The sequence below is a fragment of the Moschus berezovskii genome, chromosome 14, assembly GCF_049115385.1.
Source record: "Moschus berezovskii isolate FMDL1 chromosome 14, NW_MosBer_1.0, whole genome shotgun sequence".
In the NCBI taxonomy this organism is placed as follows: domain Eukaryota; kingdom Metazoa; phylum Chordata; class Mammalia; order Artiodactyla; family Moschidae; genus Moschus; species Moschus berezovskii.
The window spans coordinates 24,568,758-24,592,549 of record NC_142473.1 but is presented as its reverse complement, the minus strand read 5'-3'; the positions used below and the strand labels follow the sequence as shown (position 1 = coordinate 24,592,549).

Below are 23,792 nucleotides of genomic sequence, written 5' to 3'. Positions count from 1 at the left end.
CCATCCACCATCTCATCTCTGTCGTCCCCTTCTCCTCCCGCCCCCAATCCCTCCCAGCATCAGGGTCTTTTCCAGTGAGTCAGTTCTTTGCATCAGGTGGCCAAAGTATTGATGCTTCAGCTTCAGTATCAGTCCTTCCAGTGAATTTTCAGGACTGATTTCCTTTAGGATTGACTGGTTTGATCTTGCTGTCTGAGGGACTCTCAAGAGTCTTCTTGAACACCACAGTTCAAAAGCATCACTTCTTCAGCACTCAACTTTCTTTTTTAAAATTAATTTATTATTTAATTGAAAGATAATTGCTTTATAGCATTTTGATGTTTTCTGTAAAACCTCAACATGAATCAGCCTTAGGTATACATATGACCCCTCCCTCTTGAACCTCCCTCCCATCTCCCTTCCCATCCCACACCTCTAGGTTAATACAGAGCCCCTGGTTGGGTTCCCTGAGACATACAGCAAATTCCCATTGGCTGTCTATTTATGGGGTCGCAAAGAGTCGGACACAACTGAGCGACTGAACTGAACTGAACTGAACTGAACTGAATGTAAGTTTCCATGTTAATCTCTCCATACATTTCATCCTCTCCTCCCCTCTCCCCATGTCCATAAGTCTGTTCTCTATGCCTGTTTCTCCATTGCTGCCCTGCAAGTAAATTCTTAGGTACCATCTTTCTAGATTCCATATATGTGTGTTAGTATATGATATTTATCTTTCTCTTTCTGACTTACTTCACTGTAAGCTCTGTATAACAGGCTCTACATTCATCCATTGCATTAGAACAGACTCAAATGCATTCCTTTTTATGGCATGCTCAGCTTTCTTTATGGTCCAACTCTCACATCTATACATGACTACTGGAGAAGCCATAGCTTTGATTAGATGGACCTTTGTCAGCAAAGTAACGTCTCTGCTTTTCAACATGCTGTCTAGGTTTGTCATAGCTTTTTTCTCAAGGAGCAAGCGTCTTTTTAATTTCATGGCTGTAGTCACCATCTGCAGTGATTTTGGAGCCTAAGAAGATAAAGTCTCTCACTGTTTCCATTGTTTTCGCATATGTTTGCCATGAAGTGATGGGACTGGATGCCGTGATCTTAGTTTTTTGAATTTTAGTTTTAAGCCAACTTTTTCACTCTCCTCTTTCACTTTCATCAAAAGTCTCTTTAGTGCCTCTTTGCTTTCTGCCATAAGGGTGGTGTCATCCTCATATCTGAGGTTACTGATATTTCTCCTGGCAATCTTGATTCCAGCTTGTGCTTCATCCAGCCTGGCATTTCGCATGGTGTACTCTGCATATAAATTAAATAAGCAGGGTGACAATATACAGCCTTGACGTACTCCTTTCCCAATTTTGAACCAGTCCATTGTTCCATCTCCAGTTCTAACTGTTGCTTCTTGATCTGCATATAGATTTCTCAGGAGGTAGGCAAGGTGGTCTGGTATTCCCATTTCTTAAAAAAATTTCCAGAGTTTGTTGTGATCCACATAGTCAAAGGTTTTGGTGTAGTCAATAAAGCAGAAGTAGATGTTTTCCTGGAATTCTCTTGCTTTTTCTATGATCCAGTGGATGTTGGCAGTTTGATCTCTGGTTCCTATGCCTTTTCTAAATCTAGCTTGTACATCTGGAAGTTCTCAGTTCATGTACTGTTAAAGCCTTGCTTGGAGAATTTTGAGCATTACTTTCTAGCATGTGAGGTGAGTACTGGTAATTGGTTTGTTCAAATTTTGTATTTCTTCTTGGTTCAGTCTTGGGAGATTTGCTTTTCTAGGAATTTGTCCATATCATCTAGGTTGTCCTTTTTCAGCATATAGTTGTTTGTAGTAGTTGTGTCATGATTCTCTGAATTTCTGTGATGTCAGTTTTAACTTCTCCTTTTTCATTTCTGATTTTATTGATTTGGACACTCTCCGTTTTTTCTTAAGTTTCTGGCTAAATGTTTTTCAATTTTGTTTATCTTTACTAAGAACCGGCTTTTAGTTTCTTTGAACTTTACTATTGTTGTTTTTTCTATTACTTATTTCAGTTCTGATGTTTATACTTTCTTCCCTTTTACTAACTTTGGGATGTTTTTTGTTCCTCTACTTCTAGGTGTAAGGTTAGGTTATTTATTTGAGAGTTTTCTTGTTTCCTGAGTTGAGTTTGTATTACTATAAAATTCCCACTTATAATTGCTTTTGTTGCTTTCCATTGGTTTTTGGATCTTTGTTCTTTTGTTTTCATTTGTCTCTAGATTTTTTTTTAATCTTCTCTTTGATTTCTTCAGGGATTCATTGAATGTCTAGTAGTATATTGTCTGGTCTGCACGTTTGTGGGGTTGTTTTTTTTTTTTCATTTTTTTGTTGTAATTGATTTCAGTCTCATAGTGTTGTGGTCAAAAAAGATGCTTGATCTGATTTCAGTTTTCTTAAATTTTCAAGGCTTATTTTTAGCCTCACATGTGATTTATCCTTGAGAATTTTCTATGTGCACTTGTAAAGAACATGTATTCTGCTGTCTTCAGATAGAATGCTTTACGTATACCAATTAAGTTCTTCTGTTCTAATATTTCATTTAAGCCCAGTGCTTCCTTACTGATTTTCTTTCTGGATGATCTGTACATTGATGTAAGTGGTGTGTTAGAGTCCCCTACTATTATTGTGTGACTGTCAATTTCTCCATTTATGCCAGTTAGTATTTGTTTTATGTACTTAGGTGCTCCAATGTTGGGTACATATAATATTTACAGTTGTTCTATATTTTTCCTGGATTGATACCTTGATTATTATGTAGCATCCATCTTCAGTGGTCTTTACCATGTAGTCTATTTTATCTTATACAAGACATGCTGGGGCTTCCCTGATAGCTCAGTTGGTAAAGAATCCACCTGCAATGTGGGAGATCCCAGTTCAATTCCTGGGTTGGGAAGATCCCCTGGAGAAGGGATAGGCTACCTACTCCAGTGTTCTTGGGCTTCCCCTGTGGCTCAGTCGGTAAAGAATCCACGTGCAATGCAAGTGGTCTGGGTTTGATCCCTGTGTTGGGAAGATCCCCTGGAGAAGGGAAAGGCTACCCACTTCAGTATTCCTGCCTGGAGAATTCCATGGACAATCCATGGGGTTGCAAAGAGTTGAACACAACTGATTGACTTTTACTTCACTAAGACTTGCTACCATGGGTTTCTTTTGATTTCCATTTCCGTGGACTGTTTTTTGTGTGTTTTTTTTTATGCTCACTTTCACTCTGTGTGTGTCTTCAGATATGAAGTGAATCTCTTGTCAGTCAGTTCAGTTCAGTCGCTCAGTCGTGTCCGACTCTCCACCACCCTATGAATCACAGCACGCCAGGCCTCCCTGTCCATCACCAACTCCCGGAGTTCACTCAAACTCATGTCCACAGAGTCGGCGATGCCATCCAGCCATCTCATTCTCTGTCGTCCCCTTCTCCTCCCGCCCCCAACCTTTCCCAGCATCAGAATCTTTTCCAGTGAGTCAACTCATCGCATGAGGTGGCCAAAGTATTGCAGTTTCAGCTTTAGCATCAGTCCTTCCAGTGAACACCCAGGATCGATCTCCCTTAGAATGGACTGGTTGGATCTCCTTGCAGTACAAGGGACTCTCAAGAGTCTTCTCCAACACCACAGTTCAAAAGCATCAATTCTTCGGCGATCAGCTTTCTTCACAGTCCAGCTCTCACATCCATACATGACCATGGGAAAAACCATAGCCTTGACTAGACGGACCTTTGTTGGCAAAGTAATGTCTCTGCTTTTTTTTTTTTTCCTGGTGTAATCAGAAGGTTCTTTTTTTTTTGGTAATTAATTTATTTTTTATTGGAGGCAAATTATTTTACAATATTATATTGATTGGTTTTGCCATACATTGACATGAATTCGCCCTGGGTTTACATAAGTTCCCCCTCCTGAACCCCCCTCCCATCTCCCTCCTCCCTTTATCCTCCCTCTGGGTCATTCCCACATGCCAGCCCCGAGCATCCTATAACATGCATCGACCCTGAACTAGTGATTCGTTTCACATATGACAACATACGTGTTTCAATGCCATTCTCCCAAATCATCCCACCCTCACCCTCTTATTATCAAGGTTGGTCATAACTTTTCTTCCAAGGAGTAAGCGTCTTTTAATTTCATGGCTGCAATCAGCATCTGCAGTGATTTTGGAGCCCAAAAAAATAAAGTCTGACACTGTTTCCACTGTTTTCCCATCTATTTCCCATGAAGTGATGGGACCAGATGCCATGATCTTTGTTTTCTGAATGTTGAGCTTCAAGCCAACCTTTCACTCTCCTCTTTCACTTTCATCAAGAGGCTTTTGAGTTCCTCTTCACTTTCTGCCATAAGGGTGGTGTCATCAGCATATCTGAAGTTATTGATATTTCTCCCAGCAATCTTGATTCCAGCCTGTGCTTCCTCCAGCCCAGCATTCCTCATGATGTACTCTGCATATAAGTTAAATAAGCAAGGTGACAATATACAGCCTTGACACACTCCTTTTCCTATTTGGAACCAGTCTGTTGTTCCATGTCCAGTTCTGACTGTTGCTTCCTGACCTGCATACAGGTTTCTCAAGAGGCAGGTCAGGTAGTCTGGTATTCCCATCTCTTTCAGAATTTTCCACAGTTTATTGTGATCCACACAGTCAAAGGCTTTGGCATAGTCAATGAAGCAGAAATAGATGCTCTTCTGGAACTCTCTTGCTTTCTCCATGATCCAGCGGATGTTGGCAATTTGATCTCTGGTGCCTCTGCCTTTTCTAAAACCTGCTTGAACATCTGGGAGTTCACGGTTCACATATTGCTGAAGCCTGGCTTGGAGAATTTTGAGCATGACTTTACTAGCGTGTGAGATGAGTGCAATTGTGCGGTAGTTTGAGCATTCTTTGGCATTCCCTTTCTTTGGGATTGGAATGAAGACTGACCTTTTCCAGTCCTGTGGCCACTGCTGAGTTTTCCAAATTTGCTGGCATATTGAGTGCAGCACTTTCACAGCATCATCTTTCAAGATTTGAAATAGCTCAACTGGAATTCCATCACCACCACTAGCTTTGTTTGTAGTGACGCTTTCTAAGGCCCACTTGACTTCACATTCCAAGATGTCTGGCAGTATATATTTAGGTCTGGATTTTGTATTTATTCAGCCACTCTGTCTTTTGATTGGAGAGTTTAGTCCATTTACATTTAAGGTAAATATTGATATATATGTTCTCATTGCCATTTTGTTAGTTGTTTTGGAGTTTTAGTGTAGGCCTTCTCTTCTTTTATTCTCTTTTGTGACTTGATGACTCTTTAATGTTATGTTAGGATTCCTTTTTCTTCTTAGGACACATGTCTATTACAGATTGTTGGTTTATAGTTACCACGAGGTTTTTATATAGCTATATATATATTTGATTATTTAAAGTAACTGGTTCAAGATTGAGAAAAGAGTATGACAAGCCTGTCTGCTGCCACCCTGTTTGTTTAATCTGTACACTGAACACATCATGAGAAATACCAGGCTGGATGGGTTACAAGCTGGAACCAAGATATGCGGGAGAAGCATCAACCACCTCAGATATGCATATAATACCACTCTAATAGCAGAAAGTGAAAAGGAACTAAAGAGCCTCTTGATGAGGGTGAAGGAGGAGAGTGAAAGAGCTGGCTTAAAACTAAATATTAAAAGTCTAAGATCAGGGCATCCTGCCTCATTACTTCGGCAAATAGAGGAGAAAATAAATGGAACTACTAAGCCCTCTTCTTGGGCTCTAAAATCACCGTGGATGGTGATTGCAGCCATGAAACCAGAAGACATTTACTTCTTGGCAGGAAAGCTTTGACAAACCTGGAAATGTTTTGAACAGCAGAGACATTACTGTGCAAACAAAGGTCCATATAGTTTAGGCTGTGTTCTTCCCAGTGGTCACGTACAATTGTGAGGGCTGGACTGTAAAGAAGGTGGAGTGCCTTCAAACTGTGGTGCTGAAGAAGATTCCTGAGAGTCCCTTGGAGATCAAACCAGTCATTCTTAAGGGAAATCAACCCTGACTACTCATTGGAAGGACTGATACCTAAGCTGAAACTCCAGTATTTCAGTCATCTGATGTGAACAGCTGACTCTTTGGAAAAGCCCCAGTGCTGGGAAGGATTGAACGCAGAGGGAGGAAAGTGTGTCAGAGGATAAGATAGCTGGGTGGCATCACCAATGCAATGGACATGAACTTGGGCAAATTTCAGGAGATGGTGAGGGACAGGGAGGCCTGGCATGTGGCAGTCCATGGGATCACAGAGAGACACAACTGGATGACTGAACAACAGCAGAAGTTGCTGACCTCTTAAGTTTGAAAGCAGTTTAACAACCCTGCATTTTTACCTGTGCCCCGTGTTTATGATCAGCTTCCCCAGGGGCCCAGTGGTGAAGAATCTGCTTGCATTGCAAGAGACACAGGAGACATGGGTTCAGTCTCTGGGTTGGGAAGATCCACCAGAAGAAGGCATAGCAACCCACTCCAGTATTCTTGCTGGGAAAATCCCATGGACAGAGGAGCCTGCCTGGCTATGGTCATGAGGTCTCAAAGAGTCAGACACAGCTGAGGCGACTGAGCACACATGTTTACTGACTGGGACATTATATTTTACAACCTTTTGTGTGTGCCTTAACTACTAACTGTGTATATAGGTGATTTTGCTACTTTTTTTCTTTAACCTTCCTACTATCTTTATATGTGATTGGCCTACTACCCTTACTGAATATTTGCCTTTACCAGTAAAATTTTTCCTTTCATAATTTTCATATTTCTAGTTGTGGCCTTGTCTACTTAGAGAAATCCCTTTAACATTGCTTATAAAGTTGGTTTTGTGATGCTGAACTCTCAGCTTTTACTTCTCTGTAAGACTTTTTGATCTGTCTTCAAAATCTGAAGGAAAGCTTTGCTGGCTAATTCCGTGGTTGTAGGTTTTTCTCTTTCATCATTGAAAAGACATCATGTTACTCCCTTCTGGTTTGCAGACTCTGCTGAAAAGTCAAGCTGATTGCCTTAAGAGAGTTCCTTTGTAAATATGTTATTGCTTTTCCCTTGTTGCTTTTAATAAGTATTCACTCGTGTCTTTATTTTTAGCCATTTTAATTGCAGTGTGCCTTGGTGTTGTCTTCTTTGGGTTGATCCTCTATTTCCTGTACAGGACTCTCTGTACTTCCTGGACTTGGATGCCTGTTTCTTTTCTCAAGGTAGGGGTGTTTTTAAGGTGTTATGTCTCCAAATATGTTCTATGTCCCTTTCTCTCTCTCTCTCCTCCGTCTGGGACCTCTGTCATGGGAATTTTAGTGCACTTGATGTTTGTCCAGAGCTCTCTTAAATTGTCCTCATTTATTTTCATTCTTTTTTCTCTGTTCAGCATCAGTAATGTCCACTGCTCTGGCTTATAGCTTGCTGATTCATTCTTCTGTATCACTTTGTCTCCTGTTGATTCCTTCTAGTATATATTTTTCATTTCAGTTATTGTATTCTTCATCTCTGTTTAGGGCTTCCCTGGTGGCTTAGTTGGCATAAAGAATCCACCTGCAGTACAGGAGACCTGGGTTCGATCCCTGGGTTGAGAAGATCCCCTGGAGGAGGGCATGGAAACCCACTCTAGTATTATTGCCTGAAGAATTGCCATGGACTGTAGACCACCAGGCTACAGTTTGGTTGTTCTTTAAATTTTCTAACTCTTTGTTAAAAAAATTCCAACTAATCACTCTGTGCATCCATTCTATTTCTGAGTTCTTTGGTCATCTTTACAATCAGTATCCTAAACTCCATTTCATGTAGATTTCTTATCTTCACTTCACATAGTTCTTCTCTGTGTCTTTATCTTGTTCTTTTATTCTAGAACATTCTCTTCTATCACCTCATTTTGCCTTGGTTGCTGTCCCTTTTTATGTATCTAGTAGATTGGTTATGATTCCTGACCTTAGAGAAGTTACCTTTTGTATGATACATCCTATGCTTTCCAGCAGCACAGTCCCCTTTTATCACTCAATCTATATTCTCTGAAAGTTCCCCCTATGAAGGTTGCATGAATCTTTCTGTTGTGGTGAGCAGACTATGTAGGTGGAGTGGAGGCGTGGTTGGCTCAGGTTCTTAACTTGTGCAGAGGCTGCCAGCCAGTGATAGGTGGGACTGGCTCATAAAGAAGTTGATTGTGTTACCCCCGGAAGCCCTGGGGCTTCTGCTGGCTCACCAGTTTTCAGAGTCAGTGTCCAGAATACTCTGTTGCCTGACCACTGGTGGGTGTAACCAGGTCCTGGGCTTAGTACTGGACTACTGCCAGTCAAGACTGGGTCCTGGAATCTGGTTATAGAGTCCAGGGATCCTTGAGTTGCTGTCAGGTCACTGGTTGGGAAAGAGGGTTCTTGATATAGTTGGGTATGGGGTCCAGGGTGTCTCAAAGCTTGTGTTAGTCTGCTTGTGGGCAGGGTCAAAGCCCAGCTCGTCTTGGGGCGAGGTCTGGCATGCTGTGGGCAGGCTGTAGGACAGTGGTTTTCTTGTTTCTGCCTCTTGGTGGGTTGCGTTGGTCTAGAAGCTGGTGCAGGTTTCCTATAGGGCAAGAGGTTCCCAGGGGTTTCTGGAGCTGGATCCTGCCCACTGGTAGATAGAGCTGTGTCTGGGGCCCTCTGATGGGCAGGGCCATGTCTGGAGGCATGTCTGGAGACAGCTGTGGACTCAAGAGGGCTTTAAGCAACCTGTCTGCTGATAGGTGGAGCTATGTCACCACCCAGTTAGTTGCTTGGCCTGACGTGTCCCAGCACTGGCACCTAGAGGCTATTGGGGCTCTATCGTGGCACTGAGCTAGAGGAAATATCCCAGCACTGGCACCTGCCAGCTGCAGCTTCCACATAGTAGGAGAATCTTCTGAGAATGGTTGCTGCTACAGTCTGTTTCTCCACAGTGAGCCATATCCTCCTGTTGCCTATATGGGAGACCCTCCAAGACCATCAGGTAGGTCTGTCCCAGACTTCTGTCAGATTACTGCTTTTTTCCTTGGGTCCTGTTATGTGCGAGATTTGGGGTGTGCACTTTAAGAGTGAAGTCTCTGTTTCCCCAGTCCTGTAGTGCTACTGAAATTAAGCCAGATGGCCTTCAATGTCAAATGTTCTGGGGGCTCATCTCTCTGGCACAAGGCCTCTGGGCCAGGGAACCTGATATGGGGCTCAGAGCTCTTGCCCTGAGAGAAAATCTAGAAAGGACCTGAAAAAATACTTGAAGAGATAGTAGCTGAAAACTTCTCTTAACGTGGGAAAGGAAATAGTCATCCAAGTCCAGGAAGCATGGACAGTCCTAGGCAGGACAAACCCAAGGAGGAACATAGCAAGACACATGTTAATAGTAATTAAGCTGACAGAAATTAAAGACACAGAACATTAAAAGCAACAAGGGAAAATGACAAATAACATACAAGGAAACTTCTATAAGGTTGTCAGCTGATTTCTCAACAGAAACTACAAGCAAGAAGGGAAAGTTATGATATATTTAAAGTGATGTGAAGGAATAACTTACAGTCAAGAATACTCTACCAAGCAAGACTTTTGTTCAGATTTGACAGAAAAATCAAAAATTCTCCAGACAAGCAAAAGTTAGGAGAATTCAACACCACCAAACCAGCCTTACAACAAATGCTAAAGGAACATCTCTAAACACAAAAGAAGGAAAAATAAACCCAAAACAACTGAAAAATGGCAATAGGATCGTATATATTCATGATTACCTTAAATGTAAATAGATTAGATGCAGCAACCAAAAGACACAGACTGGCTGGGTGGATGAGAACATGTGCATGTATGCATTTCTGCTTACCATCACTCTGTTTAACCTCCCAAATTGTATATAGTTATTTTATATTGTTAGGGTAATCATGTTTCCAGTGTGGCTTTCGATTGTAATTATCTTTTATTTTTTATCTGGCTAATGGTTGTGAATTGAACTGTGGTGCTGGAGAAGGCTCTTGAGAGTCCCTTGGACTGCAAGGAGATCCAACCAGTCCATTCTAAAGGAGATCAATCCTGGGTGTTCATTGGAAGGACTGATGCTAAAGCTGAAACTCCAATACTTTGGCCACCTCATGCGACGAGTTGACTCACTGGAAAAAAGTCTGATGCTAGGAAGGATTGGGGGTAGGGGGAGACGGGGACGACAGAGAATAAGATGGCTGGATGGCATCACCGACTCAATAGACATGAGTTTGAGTGAACTCTGGGAGTTGGTGATGGACAGGGAGGCCTGGCGTGCTGTGGTTCATGGGGTCGCAAAGAGTCAGACACGACTAAGCGACTGAACTGAATGGTTGTGAAAACTGATAAACATCTTTTACTGTTGTGATTATGTAACTATTACTCCTTTTAATACCATTGTATCATGATTGGTCAAGAGAAAATAACAGAATTCTCTATCACTGAAACTACCATTTGATAGAAAAATCTGTAATCACCTTTTAAACTCCAGATGACTTTAGAATTATCTTGGAATTTTTTGAAAAATATAAATGCCCAGGTATTGTTTTTTTAATTCAGAGCTCCAGATGTGATTCTAATGAGCAGCCATGTTTTAAAAAAACTGAACTATATGATGATGATTTACTTTTATCTAGTTTGTTTCAACTTTTCTATTTCATTTACAGTGCTTCCATTTCATTTAGGAAATGTTTTCCAATTTCTTGGTTCTTTTTTTCATTGTTTTTTCTCAAGCTTTTATCAAATGTAGTAGAAAAGCTTTTGTATACATATATATAGTATGTATTATATATATATTAGGAAACATAAATTTTTGCTTAGCTAAAAATTTTGTGACATTTTGGTTTCACTTGTTTGACTAAGTATGAATAAAATGCTAAATTTCTAATTCATATTCACTCAAAACTTTAATATAGTTCCATTTATTCTGGCATCTAATATTACTGCTAAAATTCTAGAAAATTTATTATTTTAGTGATTTTTTTAAAAAATTGAATGAGGCTTGAAACTTCTAATCCTGTTCTGAGACTATAAAGAAATACTATGTTGTTTAAAAAAAAGGGGGTGGGGGGATTAACATGTGATACAGTTTTAACTAAAATACAGATTTTGTTCAAATTTCACAAAATTTTATGCTTGTGTCCATTATTTAACACTTTCTTCAAGGTTTTGCACTGTTAACTAGTTTCATTGAGCAGCTTCAGTTGCATGCAACAAATTCTCATAAGTTCTTTTCATTTTTGTTGTTAAAAATATTTTCTAATTTTCCTTGTAATGGCTGTTAGATATACCCCATCATTTTTAATTGGGCACTTAATTTCCAAATATATGGGGTTTTAACGTATCTTTTATATTAACTTCTCAATTAAATCCTTTCTTCTCTACTATCACCTTCTGTATTTTTTCAGTCTTTCAACTTTATTAAAGCTCTCAATGGCTAAGTCAAAGATCTCTCTTTGTAAATGTCACAATCCACTTGAAAATATGTGAGTTATTTTCAAATATCTTTTGATAATGATTTTTAACATAATTCCACAGTGATAAGACTGTGTGATTTCAATACCTTTAGACCGTGAAATTTTTGCACCTCATTTTATATCCCTCAATATGTTTCAGTGCCTCCTGGTTTATAGTCTATGGGAATTGGAATAGAATTTGTGTCCTGCTGTTGTGTGAAAATTGTATGAATCTTAATTATGTTGAATTGGTTCATTGTGCTTTTCAGGTCTACTGTATCCTTCTAATTTTCTGTCTACTTATTAATTTTTGAGAGTTTGATATTGAAACTGCAGCTAAGAATCTTAATTTATCTACTTAAAAAATAATTGTCATATACAGTGGAACTGTATGTAATCTTTTCACTCTTTACCTCAGACCCCAAACTATTTGAGTTCTGACTTTACCATTTTCCTGGAAATGTTTTTTCTTAAAGATCTTAATGACTCACTGACAGTTTTTTCCCAGACATCTTCTCAGTCTTCAATTTATTATCTCTTTCTACCAGCTTCAGCAATACAGACCACCACTCCTTTTTATTATTCTTTTTCTGCTGCTTTATTCACTAGTCTCCCATCTCGTTCACCGATTCTCCTCCTTTCTTCACCCCTTCACATTCGATTTTTTTTTCAGGTATGTGTTTCTGCCTTTTTTCTTAGACTCTGCCCCTTCTGTGGGCAGTTCTAGTCATTCCCGTAGTATTATTTGTGCAACTGTCTTTGTATGATTACAAATATGAACATCTCTTTTAAGTGGTAGCTGCCTTCCTTATCTTCGCATATCACTTAGTCCACTGCTAATTTTACACTCAGCATAGTTGAAGTTGTGTTCATTGCCTCTTCCTTCACCACAGTAGGTTTTCTTTCCTGTGTTCTTCATGTTTGTTAATCTCAAAAATGTATAAATTAATACAGAGGATTATATGCATTAATGCAATGTATTATTTAATACAGTGTAATTAAAATAATTACAGAGGATTTGAATAATAGCAAATTACCCAAGGCTGCTGCTGCTGCTAAGTCACTTCAGTTGTGTCCAGCTCTTTGGGATCCCATGGACTGTAGCCCACCAGGTCCCTCTGTCCATGGGATTCTCTAGGCAAGAAAGAATACTGAAGTGGATTGCCATGCCCTTCTCTAGAGTATCTTCCTGACCCAGGGATCAAACCCGAGTCTCCTGCGGCTCCTGCTTTGAAGGCAGATTCTTTACCACTGAGCCACCGGGGAAGCCCAGATTATCCAAAGCAGTTTTAAAAAAAGAAAAAGTTTGCAGACTTATACTGCCTAATTTTGTGATTTGTTCTGTAAAGATAGAATAATAAGGCAGTGTGATTCTGACATAGAATAATTCTTAAAATGATCAGTCAATCTGATGAACCTATTTACAGAGAAGAAATGTAGATGGAGACATAGAAAATGGTCCGGTGGACAGAGCAGGGGAAGGAGGAGAGGGTAGGACAACTTGAGAAAGTAGCATTGACGTATACACTCTTATCATGTATAAAATAGATAACTAGCAGGCAGCTGCTATATAACACAGGGAACTGAACCTGACGCTCTGATGACCTAGAGGAGTGGAATGGGTATGGCGGGGAAGGCTCAGGAGGGAAGGGTTATATATATATATAATTATGACTTATTCACATTGATGTGTGGGAGAGACCACCACAACATTGTAAAGCACTTAGCCTCCAACTGAAAAAAAAGGGAAGGAAAAAAGTATAAGTTCATCCTAACAGACTTTTCAAAATATTCTATATTCTATAATGAAGTTTGTTGATAAACTTTAAAGAAAAAAAATAGAAAGCCCAAAAATAGACCCATGCTCTGTAGTCATGTGATTTTTCAACAAAGGTACCAAAGCAATCCCAAGGAAAGGAAAATCTTTTGTGCATGTGGTGCTGGAACAATAAGGTGATCATACAGAAAAACAAAATGAAGCTAAGCCCCTACCTTATACCGTAAACCAAAATTAATTTAACGTAAATCACAGACTTAGTTGTAAAAACTAAAATCATACAGACTTTAGTGAAAAACGTAGGGTAGTATCTTCATGACTTGGGGATAGGGGAGATTTCTTTAAAAGGACACAAAAATCATTATAAAAATAATAAAGTAGGCTTCATCAAAATTAAAACTTTTTTAAGTTTTAAGAAAATGTACATGCAAATCATAGATGAGAGAAAATATTTGCAAACATTTAACAGAGGATATACATATATATTTATGTGTATAGGTGCATGTGTGTATGTATATATGTATACTCAGAAAATAGATACATATACACATACATCCAGGATATATAAAAAATTTCTATAACTCAGTAATAAAAATAATATGTAACACAATATTTTTAAGATTTGAAGACAGGGGAGTGTGGTTCAAGATGGTAGAGTAGAAGGACATGCACTCATCTCCTCCTGTGAGAGCACCAAAATTGCAGCTATCGACAGGAGGACTCTGGAACCCACCAAAAAAACAATTCCCCACATCCAAAGACATAAGGAGAAGCTACAGTAAAACGGTAGGAGAGACACAGTCATGATAAAATCAAATCCCATACCTGTTGGGTAGGCAACTCACAAACTGGAGAACAATAACACCAAAGAAATTCTCCCACTATTGTAAAGGTTCTGACCCCCATCACAGGCTTCCTAGTCTGGGGATCTGGCCAAGAGACTAGGAATCCCCAGGAAACCTGACTTTGAAGGGTAACAGAATTTGTTTGTTTGTTTTTTAATTTTAATTGGAGGCTAATTACTTTACAATATTGTATTGGTTTTGCCATACATTGACATGAATCCACCCCGGGTGTACATGTGTTCCCCATCTTGAACCCCCCTCCCACCTCCCTCCCCATATCATCCTTCTGGGTCATCCCAGTGCACCAGCCCCGAGAATCCTGTATCATGCATTGAACCTGGACTGGCGATTCATTTAGACTTCCACAGGACTGGGGGAAACAGAAAAAGAAAAAACTTTAAAAAGACTTGGAGACAATTTACAAATTAATATATACGAATGACCAATAAGGACATGAATATTCAACATTATTAGTCATCATAGAAATGCAAATTAAAATCTTATTGAGATGCTACTATATATCCACTTGGAGAAGGAAATGGCAACCCACTCCAGTACTCTTGCCTGGAAAATCCCATGGATGGAAGAGCCTGGTAAAATGACCAAAATTTAAAAGATTAACAATGCCAAATGTTGATATGGTTGTGAAGTAACTAGAATTATCCTGCAATATTAAGTTTAAAAATTGCAGAGAAAGGAACACTTCTGAACTCATTCTGTGAGGCCACCATCACTCTGATAACAAAACCAGACAAAGATAACACACACAAAAAAGAAAATTACAGATCAGTATTACTGAAGAATGTGAACACAGAAATCCTCAAGAAAATACTAAACTGAATCCAACAACTCATTAGAAGAATCATATATCATGATCAAGTGGGATTTATCTTAAGAATACAAAGATTTTTTTCAATATCTACAAATCAGTATGAAACATCACATTCTGAATAAAGTGAAGAATAAAAACCATATGATCATCTCAATAGACACAGAAAAATTGACAAAATGCAATGCCTGTTTATGATTGAAAAACTCTTCAGAAAGTGTGCATAAGGGAACTTGTGTTGCTGTATAGTCACTAAATCGTGTCCAATTCTTTGTGACCCCATGGACTGTAGCTTCCCAGGCTCCTCTGTCCATATTTCCCAGGCAACCATACTGGAGTGGGTTGCCATATCCTTCTCAAGGAATCTTCCCAACCCAGGGATAGAACTCCTGTCTCCTCCATTGGCAGGTGGATTCTTTACTGCTGAGCCACCAGGAAAGCCAAATGTAACTTACCTCGACATAATAAGGGCCGTATACAACAAACCCACAGCAAGCATCATTCTCACTGGTGAAAAACTGAAAGCATATTTAAGATTAGGAACAAAACAAGGATGTCCACTCTCCCCACTATTATTCAATATAATTTTGGAAGTCGTAGTGACAGCAATCAGAGAAGAAAAAGAAAGGAATCCATATTGGAAAAGTTAAATTGTCACTGTTTGGAGATGACATGATACTGCTGCTAAGTCGCTTCAGTCGTGTCCGACTCTGTGCGACCCCACAGACGGCAGCCCACCAGGCTCCCCTGTCCCTGGGATTCTCCAGGCAAGGACACTGGAGTGGGTTTCCATTTCCTTCTCCAATATGGAAAAGTGAAAAGTGAAAGAAAATTCTAAAGATGCTACCAGAAAACTACTAGAGCTCATTGATGAATTTACAAAGTTGGAGGATATAAAATTAACACACAGAATCTCTTGCATTCTTACACACTAACAATGAAAAATCAGAGAAACAATCCCTTTCACCATCATATCAAAAAGAATAAAATGCCTAGGAATAAAACTACCTAATGATATAAGACTTCTACTCAGAAAACTGTAAGATATTGCTGAAAGAAATTGAAGATGACGCAAACAGATGGAGAGATAGACCATGTCTATTGATTGGAAGAATCAATATTGTGAAAATGACTGTAGTACCCAAAACAATCTACAAATTTAATGTAAGTCCTATCAAATTACTAAGACCATTTTCCATTACATTAGAACAAAAAAATTTTTCAAATAGCCAAAACAGTCTTGAGAAAGAAAAATGGAGCTGAAGGAATCAACCTTTCTGACTTTAGACTGTACTACAAAGCTACAGTCATCAAGACAGTATGGTACTGGCAGAAAAATAAAGAAATACAAATCAGTGGAACAGGGTACAAAGTCCAGAGGTAAATAAACCCTCACACTTATGGCCACTTAATCTATAACAAAGGAGACAAGAATATGCAATGGACAAAAGACAGTTTCTTCAAGATGTGCTGGTAAAACTGGACAGCTACATGTAAAAAGAATGAAATTAGAACATTCCCTAACACCATACACAAAAATACACTCACAGTGGATTAAAGACATAAAATATAGGCCAGACACTATAAAACTCTTAGAAGGAAAACTTAGAACACTCTTTGACATGGATCACAGCAAGATCTTTTTCAGTCCACCTCCTAGAGTAAAGAAAATAAAAACAAAAATAAACAAGTGGGGCTTGAAAGCTTTTACACAGCAAAGGAAACCATAAACAAAATGAAAAGACAACCTTCCTAATGGGAGGAAATAATTGCAAGTGAAACAACTGATGAGATTAATCTCCAAAATATACAAATACTTTATGGAACTCAATGTAAAAAACAAACAACTCCATCAGAAAATGGGCAGAAGGTCTAAACAGACATTTCTCCAAAGAATACATACAGATGATCAACAAACACATGAAAAGATGGCTCAGCATCACTTTTTCATTAGATAAATGCAAATTACAGCTACAATGAGGTATTACCTCACACCAATCAGAATGACCATCTCAAATAATCTACAGGCAATAAACGCTGGCAAAGGTATGGAGAAAAGGGTGACTCTCCTAAACCATTAGTGGGAATGTAAATTAATATAGCCACTATGGAGAACAGTGTGGAGGTTTCTTAAAAAAATAAAAGCAGAGCTACCATGTGATCCAACAATCCCACTCCTGGGCATCTATCCAGAGAAAACCATAATTCAAAAAGATATATGCACCCCAGTGTTCACTGAAGCACTGTTTACAATAGCCAGGACACAGAAGCAGACTAAATGCCCGTGAACAGAGGAATGGATAAAGATGTTGTACATATGTACAATGGAGTATTACTCAACCATAGAAAGAATGAAATAATGCCATTTGCAGCAACATGGAAGGACCTAGGGAGTGTCATATTGAGTGACATAAATCAAAGACAAACGTGATATCATTTACATGTGGAATGTTAGAAACAGAGTTATCTATAAAACAGAAATAGAGTTACAGATGCAAGTTGACAAGAAAAAGCAGGGAGAGGGAGAAATTGGGAGACTGGACTTGACATATACACACTACTAAATATAAAATAGATAACTGATAAGTACTCAGTATTCTGAGCAGGCCAGGAAATTCTGTTCAATCCTCTGTAATGGTTTATATGGGAAAGAATCTAAAAAAGAGTGGATATATGTATAACTGATTCTTTTTGCTATACAGCTGAAATTAGCACAACATTGTAAATCAACTCAGTCAGTTCAGTTCAGTCACTCAGTCGTGTCCGACTCTCCGCGACCCCATGAATCACAGCACTCCAGGCCTCCCTATCCATCACCAACTCCCAGAGTTCACTCAAACTCATGTCCACAGAGTCAGTGATGCCATCCAGCCATCTCATTCTCGGTCGTCCCCTTCTCCTCCCGCCCCCAACCTTTCCCAGCATCAAAGTCTTTTCCAGTGAGTCAACTCGTCGCATGAGGTGGCCAAAGTATTGCAGTTTCAGCTTTAGCATCAGTCCCTCCAATGAACACCCAGGATCGATCTCCCTTAGAATGGACTGGTTGGATCTCCTTGCGGTACAAGGGACTCTCAAGAGTCTTCTCCAACACCACAGTTCAAAAGCATCAATTCTTCGGCAGTCAGCCTTCTTCACAGTCCAACTCTCACATCCATACATGACCACGGGAAAGACTATAGCCTTGACTAGACGGACCTTTGTTGGCAAAGTAATGTCTCTGCTTTTTAATATATTATCAAGGTTGGTCATAACTTTCCTTCCAAGGAGTAAGCGTCTTTTAATTTCCTGGCTGCAATGAGCATCTGCAGTGATTTTGGAGCCCAAAAAAATAGTTTCCACTGTTTTTCCATCTATTTCCCATGAAGTGATGGGACCAGATGCCATGATCTTTGTTTTCTGAATATTGAGCTTCAAGCCAACCTTTTCACTCTCCTCTTTCACTTTCATCAAGAGGCTTTTGAGTTCCTCTTCACTTTCTGCCATAAGGGTGGTGTCATCTGCATATCTGAGATTATTGATATTTCTCCCAGCAATCTTGATTCCAGCTTGTGCTTCTTCCAGCCCAGCGTTCCTCATGATGTACTCTGCATATAAGTTAAATAAGCAAGGTGACAATATACAGCCTTGACGCACTCCTTTTCCTATTTGGAACCAGTCTGTTGTTCCATGTATAGTTCTGACTGTTGCTTCCTGACCTGCATACAGGTTTCTCAAAAGGCAGGTCAGGTGGTCTGGTATTCCCATCTCTTTCACAATGTTCCACAGTTTATTGTGATCCACACAGTCAAAGGCGTTGGCATAGTCAATGAAGCAGAAATAGATGTTTTCCTGGAACTCTCTTGCTTTCTCCAGGATGTTGGCAATTTGATCTCTGGTGCCTCTGCCTTTTCTAAAACCTGCTTGAACATCTGGAAGTTCTACTCCAATAAATAAAACATGTATATATACAGGTAAATCACAGACTAGAAGAAAATACTTGCAAAATTTGACAAAAGGTAAATATATATTTATATATACATACATGCGTGTGTGTATGTATGTGTGTGTATATATACATATATGTATATTCAGGAGATTGATCCAGGATATATGAAAAATTCCTGAATCTCAATAATAAATAAATACGATTTGGAGTAATTCACTAATATATGTAAATAACCAGTAAGAACATGGGTATTCAACATTATTAGTCATCAGGAGTGCAGATTAAAATCTTAATGCGATATGCTGTATATCCACTGCTACTGCTACTGCTGCTAAGTCACTTCAGTCGTGCCCGACTCTGTGTGACCCCATAGACGGAGGCCCACCAGGTTCCCCCGTCCCTGGATTCTCCAGGCAAGAACACTGGAGTGGGCTGCCATTTCCTTCTCCAATGTGTGAAAGTGAAAAGTGAAATTGAAGTCGCTCAGTCGTGCCCGACCCCTAGCGACCCCACAGACTGCAGCTCACCAGGCTCCTCCATCCATGGGATTTTCTAGGCAATAGTACTGGAGTGGCTTGCCATTGCCTTCTCCGTAATGGCCAAAATATAAAACGTTTGCAATGCAAATGTTGACATGGTTGTGAAGTAACAGGAATTATCCTGGAATATTGTTGAAATTATAAATTAATACAACCATTTTCGAAAACTTACTAGTTTTTTTTTCCCTAAAAATAGCATACAGCTACACTGTGACCCAGCAATTCCACTGTGAGCTCTTTATCCAAGAAAAATATAAACATAGGTTATAAAAAAAGACTAGTAGAAGTTTAATAGCAGTTTTATTCTAATAGTTAAAAATTGGAAAGAGCCCAGCTGTCCATCAATAGGAGAATAAATAAGCAAGCATATATTTATACAGTGGAATACTATTCATCAATACAAAGGAATGAATTGCTAATAAATGTAACAAAAAATACTGAGTAAAAAAAATCTTACACAAAAGAGTATATATAAGTTACCATTAATATGAAATGCTAGAATAGGCAAAATTTCAGAGGGGAAAAAAATCATAGTAATGGTGGCCTTAGGACTGATGGAGTAAGGATTAACTGTTGTAAGGAGTTTGAGGGATCCGGGGGTTGATGAATGAAAAGCTATTACCATTGGACGGGTTTGCATAAAAAAAGTCCTCACAGCATGAGACTAGCTAGAGGCTTATGGCCAAAAGAAAAGGAGGGCAAAGGAGTTCCTGAGGTGAAGGAGACTGCAGTGACTGTCTCTGGAGGTTACATGTGTAAGGATGTTGCTTCATAGCACAGTGAGGAGATAGTAGTGACTTCGGGTCTTAAAACCCCAGCCTCTATCTTATCAATGGCTAGCAGATGTTCAGTGTTGTTTTGTGGAGTATACAAAGCAGGCAAACTATAAATCATTAAAAGTCTGCTTCTTTGGGGTCATTTTTTTTTTTAAATAGTTGAGTGTATAAAAATGTTAGTTTATACAATATTTAGTTCCAGATGATGTTGGAGCTAATGGATCTCAGCCTGCAATGAAGAAGTAAACAACTCAGGCCAATAAATAGAAGCCATCTTTATCTAATAAATGTAACAACTGAAAAGGAATAAGAGGAAATTTTTTTGGAGTGATGATAATGTCCTACATCTTGATAAGGGTTTAAATCACACAAGTGAATACATTTGTCAAAACTCATAAAACATATACCTAAGAATTGTGCATTTCATTGTACATGATATGCATGCTAAAATACTCAGGGTTAAATGTACTGCTGTATCATTTTGTACTGAAACACCAAAAATAGAATGGGTTAATAGATAGTTGGATAGGTATCTGATAAAGCAAGTATAGTAAAATTTTAATAGTAGAATCTAGGTTGGGATATACATATGTTTATTATAAAATTTTTTGCTTTTTGTTTTAAAAAGTTTATAATGAGATATTGAGGTCTACCAGGTCGAGATAGACTAAACGTAACAAGAAGTACTGAGTAAAAAATATCTTACACAAAAGAGTATATGTAAGTTTTCATTACTATGAAAAGGGACCTGTTAGGAAACTATGCCATTGCATTAAAAAAAAAAATTATAGAGCTTTGTATTTCTTGGCCAGTTTTAAACTATAATTTCTGTAGGAACAATTCTGTGTTTGATCATTTGACTGAAGATATGTGGTGTTTGCTCTTTTACAGAGAGAGTCCTTCTGCTAGCCTGGACACATGTGCATTTCTGTCATCCTTCATGTGCTCCAGCCGGACTCTGCTTATTGATGGCCGTGTCGAACTCAGGAGAGGCCTGCAGAGGCAGGAGCGGCATCTTTTCCTGTTCAATGATCTGTTTGTTGTGGCCAAAATCAAGTAAGTCTACTGGACACTCTCTCCTGTTTTATCATTGTAAAATCACATTTCCACTCACAAAGATAACCTTTCTTTTCAATATCGCTATAAGAATATGTGGCCTCTATTACCATAGCTAATGTCTGAAGTGAGTTTTATGTTTGTTTTGTTTTTGAAAAAATGTTTCAATTATTTACTCATTTAAGAAGTGTTCATTTCAGTCCCGCTCTGTGCCATGCTCTTAATAAATATAGGGGATACAGTGAAGAAGGTGATGGATATGGTCCCTGCTTTCCTGATGCTTTCATTTATAATGTGGATGGGGGGGAATTACAAATTGTGGTTAGTGCCATGAAGAAAATAAGGTGAAGTAAAATACGGGATATATGTTAGGTAGGAAGAATAAAATCAATGAAGAATGAAAAATGACTAGCCATTCAGATATTAGGAGGGTGGGTATTCTAAGTAGAAGTAATAGCAGGTACAAAGCAGGTGGGGAAAGTTTGGTCCTTTGGAGTTGAAAGAAGGCCTGTGTCACTGGAGCATAATAAGCAGGAGGAGAGTAATAAGAATCAGGTTATCAGGATCTTTGTTGGCTGCATGAATTATCTATTGCCATATAACAAATTACCCCAAAAGATAACAGTTTATGACTGCAAATGTCTTACACATTTTCTCTGAGTCAAGAATCTGGCAATTGTTTAGCCAGGTGTTTCTGGCTCAAGGGCCCCAGTGAGGTTACAGTAGAGTTGTTGACCAGGTTTATAGTCATCTCAGAGCTTGAATGAAGAGTCTTCAAACCTCCCAGATCACTCATGTGGATTCTGGCCATCCTCAGTTCCACAGTAGCTCCTGGCCAGAGGCTATATTCTTTTCCATGGAGGTCTCTCCACAGAGCTGCTCTTAACATGGAGTTCTTTCCTTTAAAGTGAAAGATCCAAGGGAGTGAGGAAGAGAGTATTGAAGGGAGTGTGTGTGTTAGGTCACTTCAGGGCCCTTTGGTCCTTTGTGACCCCAAGGACTATAGCCCACCAGGCACTTCTGTCCATGGGATTTTCTCAGCAAGAATATTGAAGTGGGTTGCCATGTCCTCCTCCAGGGGATCTTCCCAACCCAAGGATTGAACCCACATCTCCTACATCTCCTGCATTGCAGGTGGATTTTTTACATTCTGAGCCGTTGAGAAAGCCCTGTTGAAGGGAGAGAACACCTAAAATAGAAGCTGCAGTCCTTTATAACCTAATCTTAGAAGTAGTATACCATCATTTCTAATGTAGGCTATTAGCCACACAGAATATTGAGAAGCCAGGATCTTTGGGGCTATCTTGGTAGGCCATGGTAGCAGTTTACATTTTATTCAAATGGTTTTAATTAGGGGAGTAGCATAAAGGGGTACATATTTTTTAATACTTTTTAAATACTCTTCTGGCTATAGTAGATAATGGATTAGAGGGTAGACAGGAGTAGAAGCAAGGAGACTGGACTGGAGGTTATATTGTAGTAGTCCTGATGAGAGATAATGGAGACTTCTAGAGAAATGGCAGTTTAAAAAAGGAAGCAGACATATTTGAATATACTGTCAGTTCAGTTCAGTCGCTCACTTGTGTCCAACCCTTTCTGACCCCATGAACTTCAGCATGCCAGGCTTCCCTGTCCATCACCAACTCCCAGGTCTTGCTCAAATTCATGTCTATTTAGTCGGTGATTCCATCCAACCATCTCATCCTCTGTTGTCCCCTTCTCTTCCTGCCTTCCATCTTTCACAGCATCAGGGTCTTTTCTAATGAGTCAGTTTTTTGCATCAGGTGGCCAAAGTATTGGAGCTTCAGAGTCAACATCAGTCCTTCCAATGAATACTCAGGACTGATTTCCTTCAGAATGGACTGGTTGGATCTCCTTGCAGTCTAAGGGACTCTCCAAGAGTCTTCTTCAACACCACAGTTCAAAAGCATCAGTTCTTTGGCACTCAGCTTTCTTTATAGTCCAACTCTCACATCCATACATGACTACTGGAAAAACCATAGCCTTGACTAGACGGACCTTTGTTGGCAAAGTAACGTCTCTGCTTTCTAATAGGCTGTCTAGGTTTGTTACAGCTTTTCTTCCAAGAAGCAAGAGTCTTAATTTCATGGCTGCTTTGCACTATCTGCAGTGATTTTGGAGCCCCCAATAATAAAGTTACTGTTTCCATTGTTTCCCCATCTATTTTCTATAAAGTGATTGATGGGACCAGATGCTATGATCTTCATTTTTTGAATGTTGAGTTTTAAGTCAACTTTTTCACTCTCCTCTTTCACTTTGATCAAGAGGCTCTTTAGTTCCTCTTCACTTTCTGCCATAAGGGTAGTGTCATCTGCGTATCTGAGGTTATTGATATTTCTCCCGGCAATCTTGATTCCAGCTTGTGCTTCCTCCAGCCTGGCACTCTCATGATGTACTCTGCATATGACTTAAATAAGCAGGGTGAAAATATATAGCCTGGCGTACCCTTTTCCCAATCTGGAACCAGTCTATTGTTCCATGTCCAGTTCTAACTTGCTTCTTGACCTGCATATAGATTTCTCAGGAGGCAGGTAAGGTGGTCTGGTATTCCCAGATCTTGAAGAATTTTCCAAAGTTTGTTGTGATCCACACAGTCAAAGGCTC

General features: G+C 39.3%; 1 protein-coding gene across 2 annotated transcripts in view; it reads left to right on the top strand.

Annotated features, from left to right (window-relative positions):
• The window catches only part of ARHGAP20 (Rho GTPase activating protein 20), a 207,215-nt gene that overhangs the window by 93,838 nt on the left and 89,585 nt on the right, over positions 1-23,792 (top strand). For both annotated transcript variants that reach the window (XM_055422993.2, XM_055422992.2), the window contains exon 3: positions 21,003-21,167. In XM_055422993.2, the coding sequence (XP_055278968.2) occupies positions 21,003-21,167 (165 nt within the window). The remainder of the gene's footprint in view (positions 1-21,002; positions 21,168-23,792) is intronic.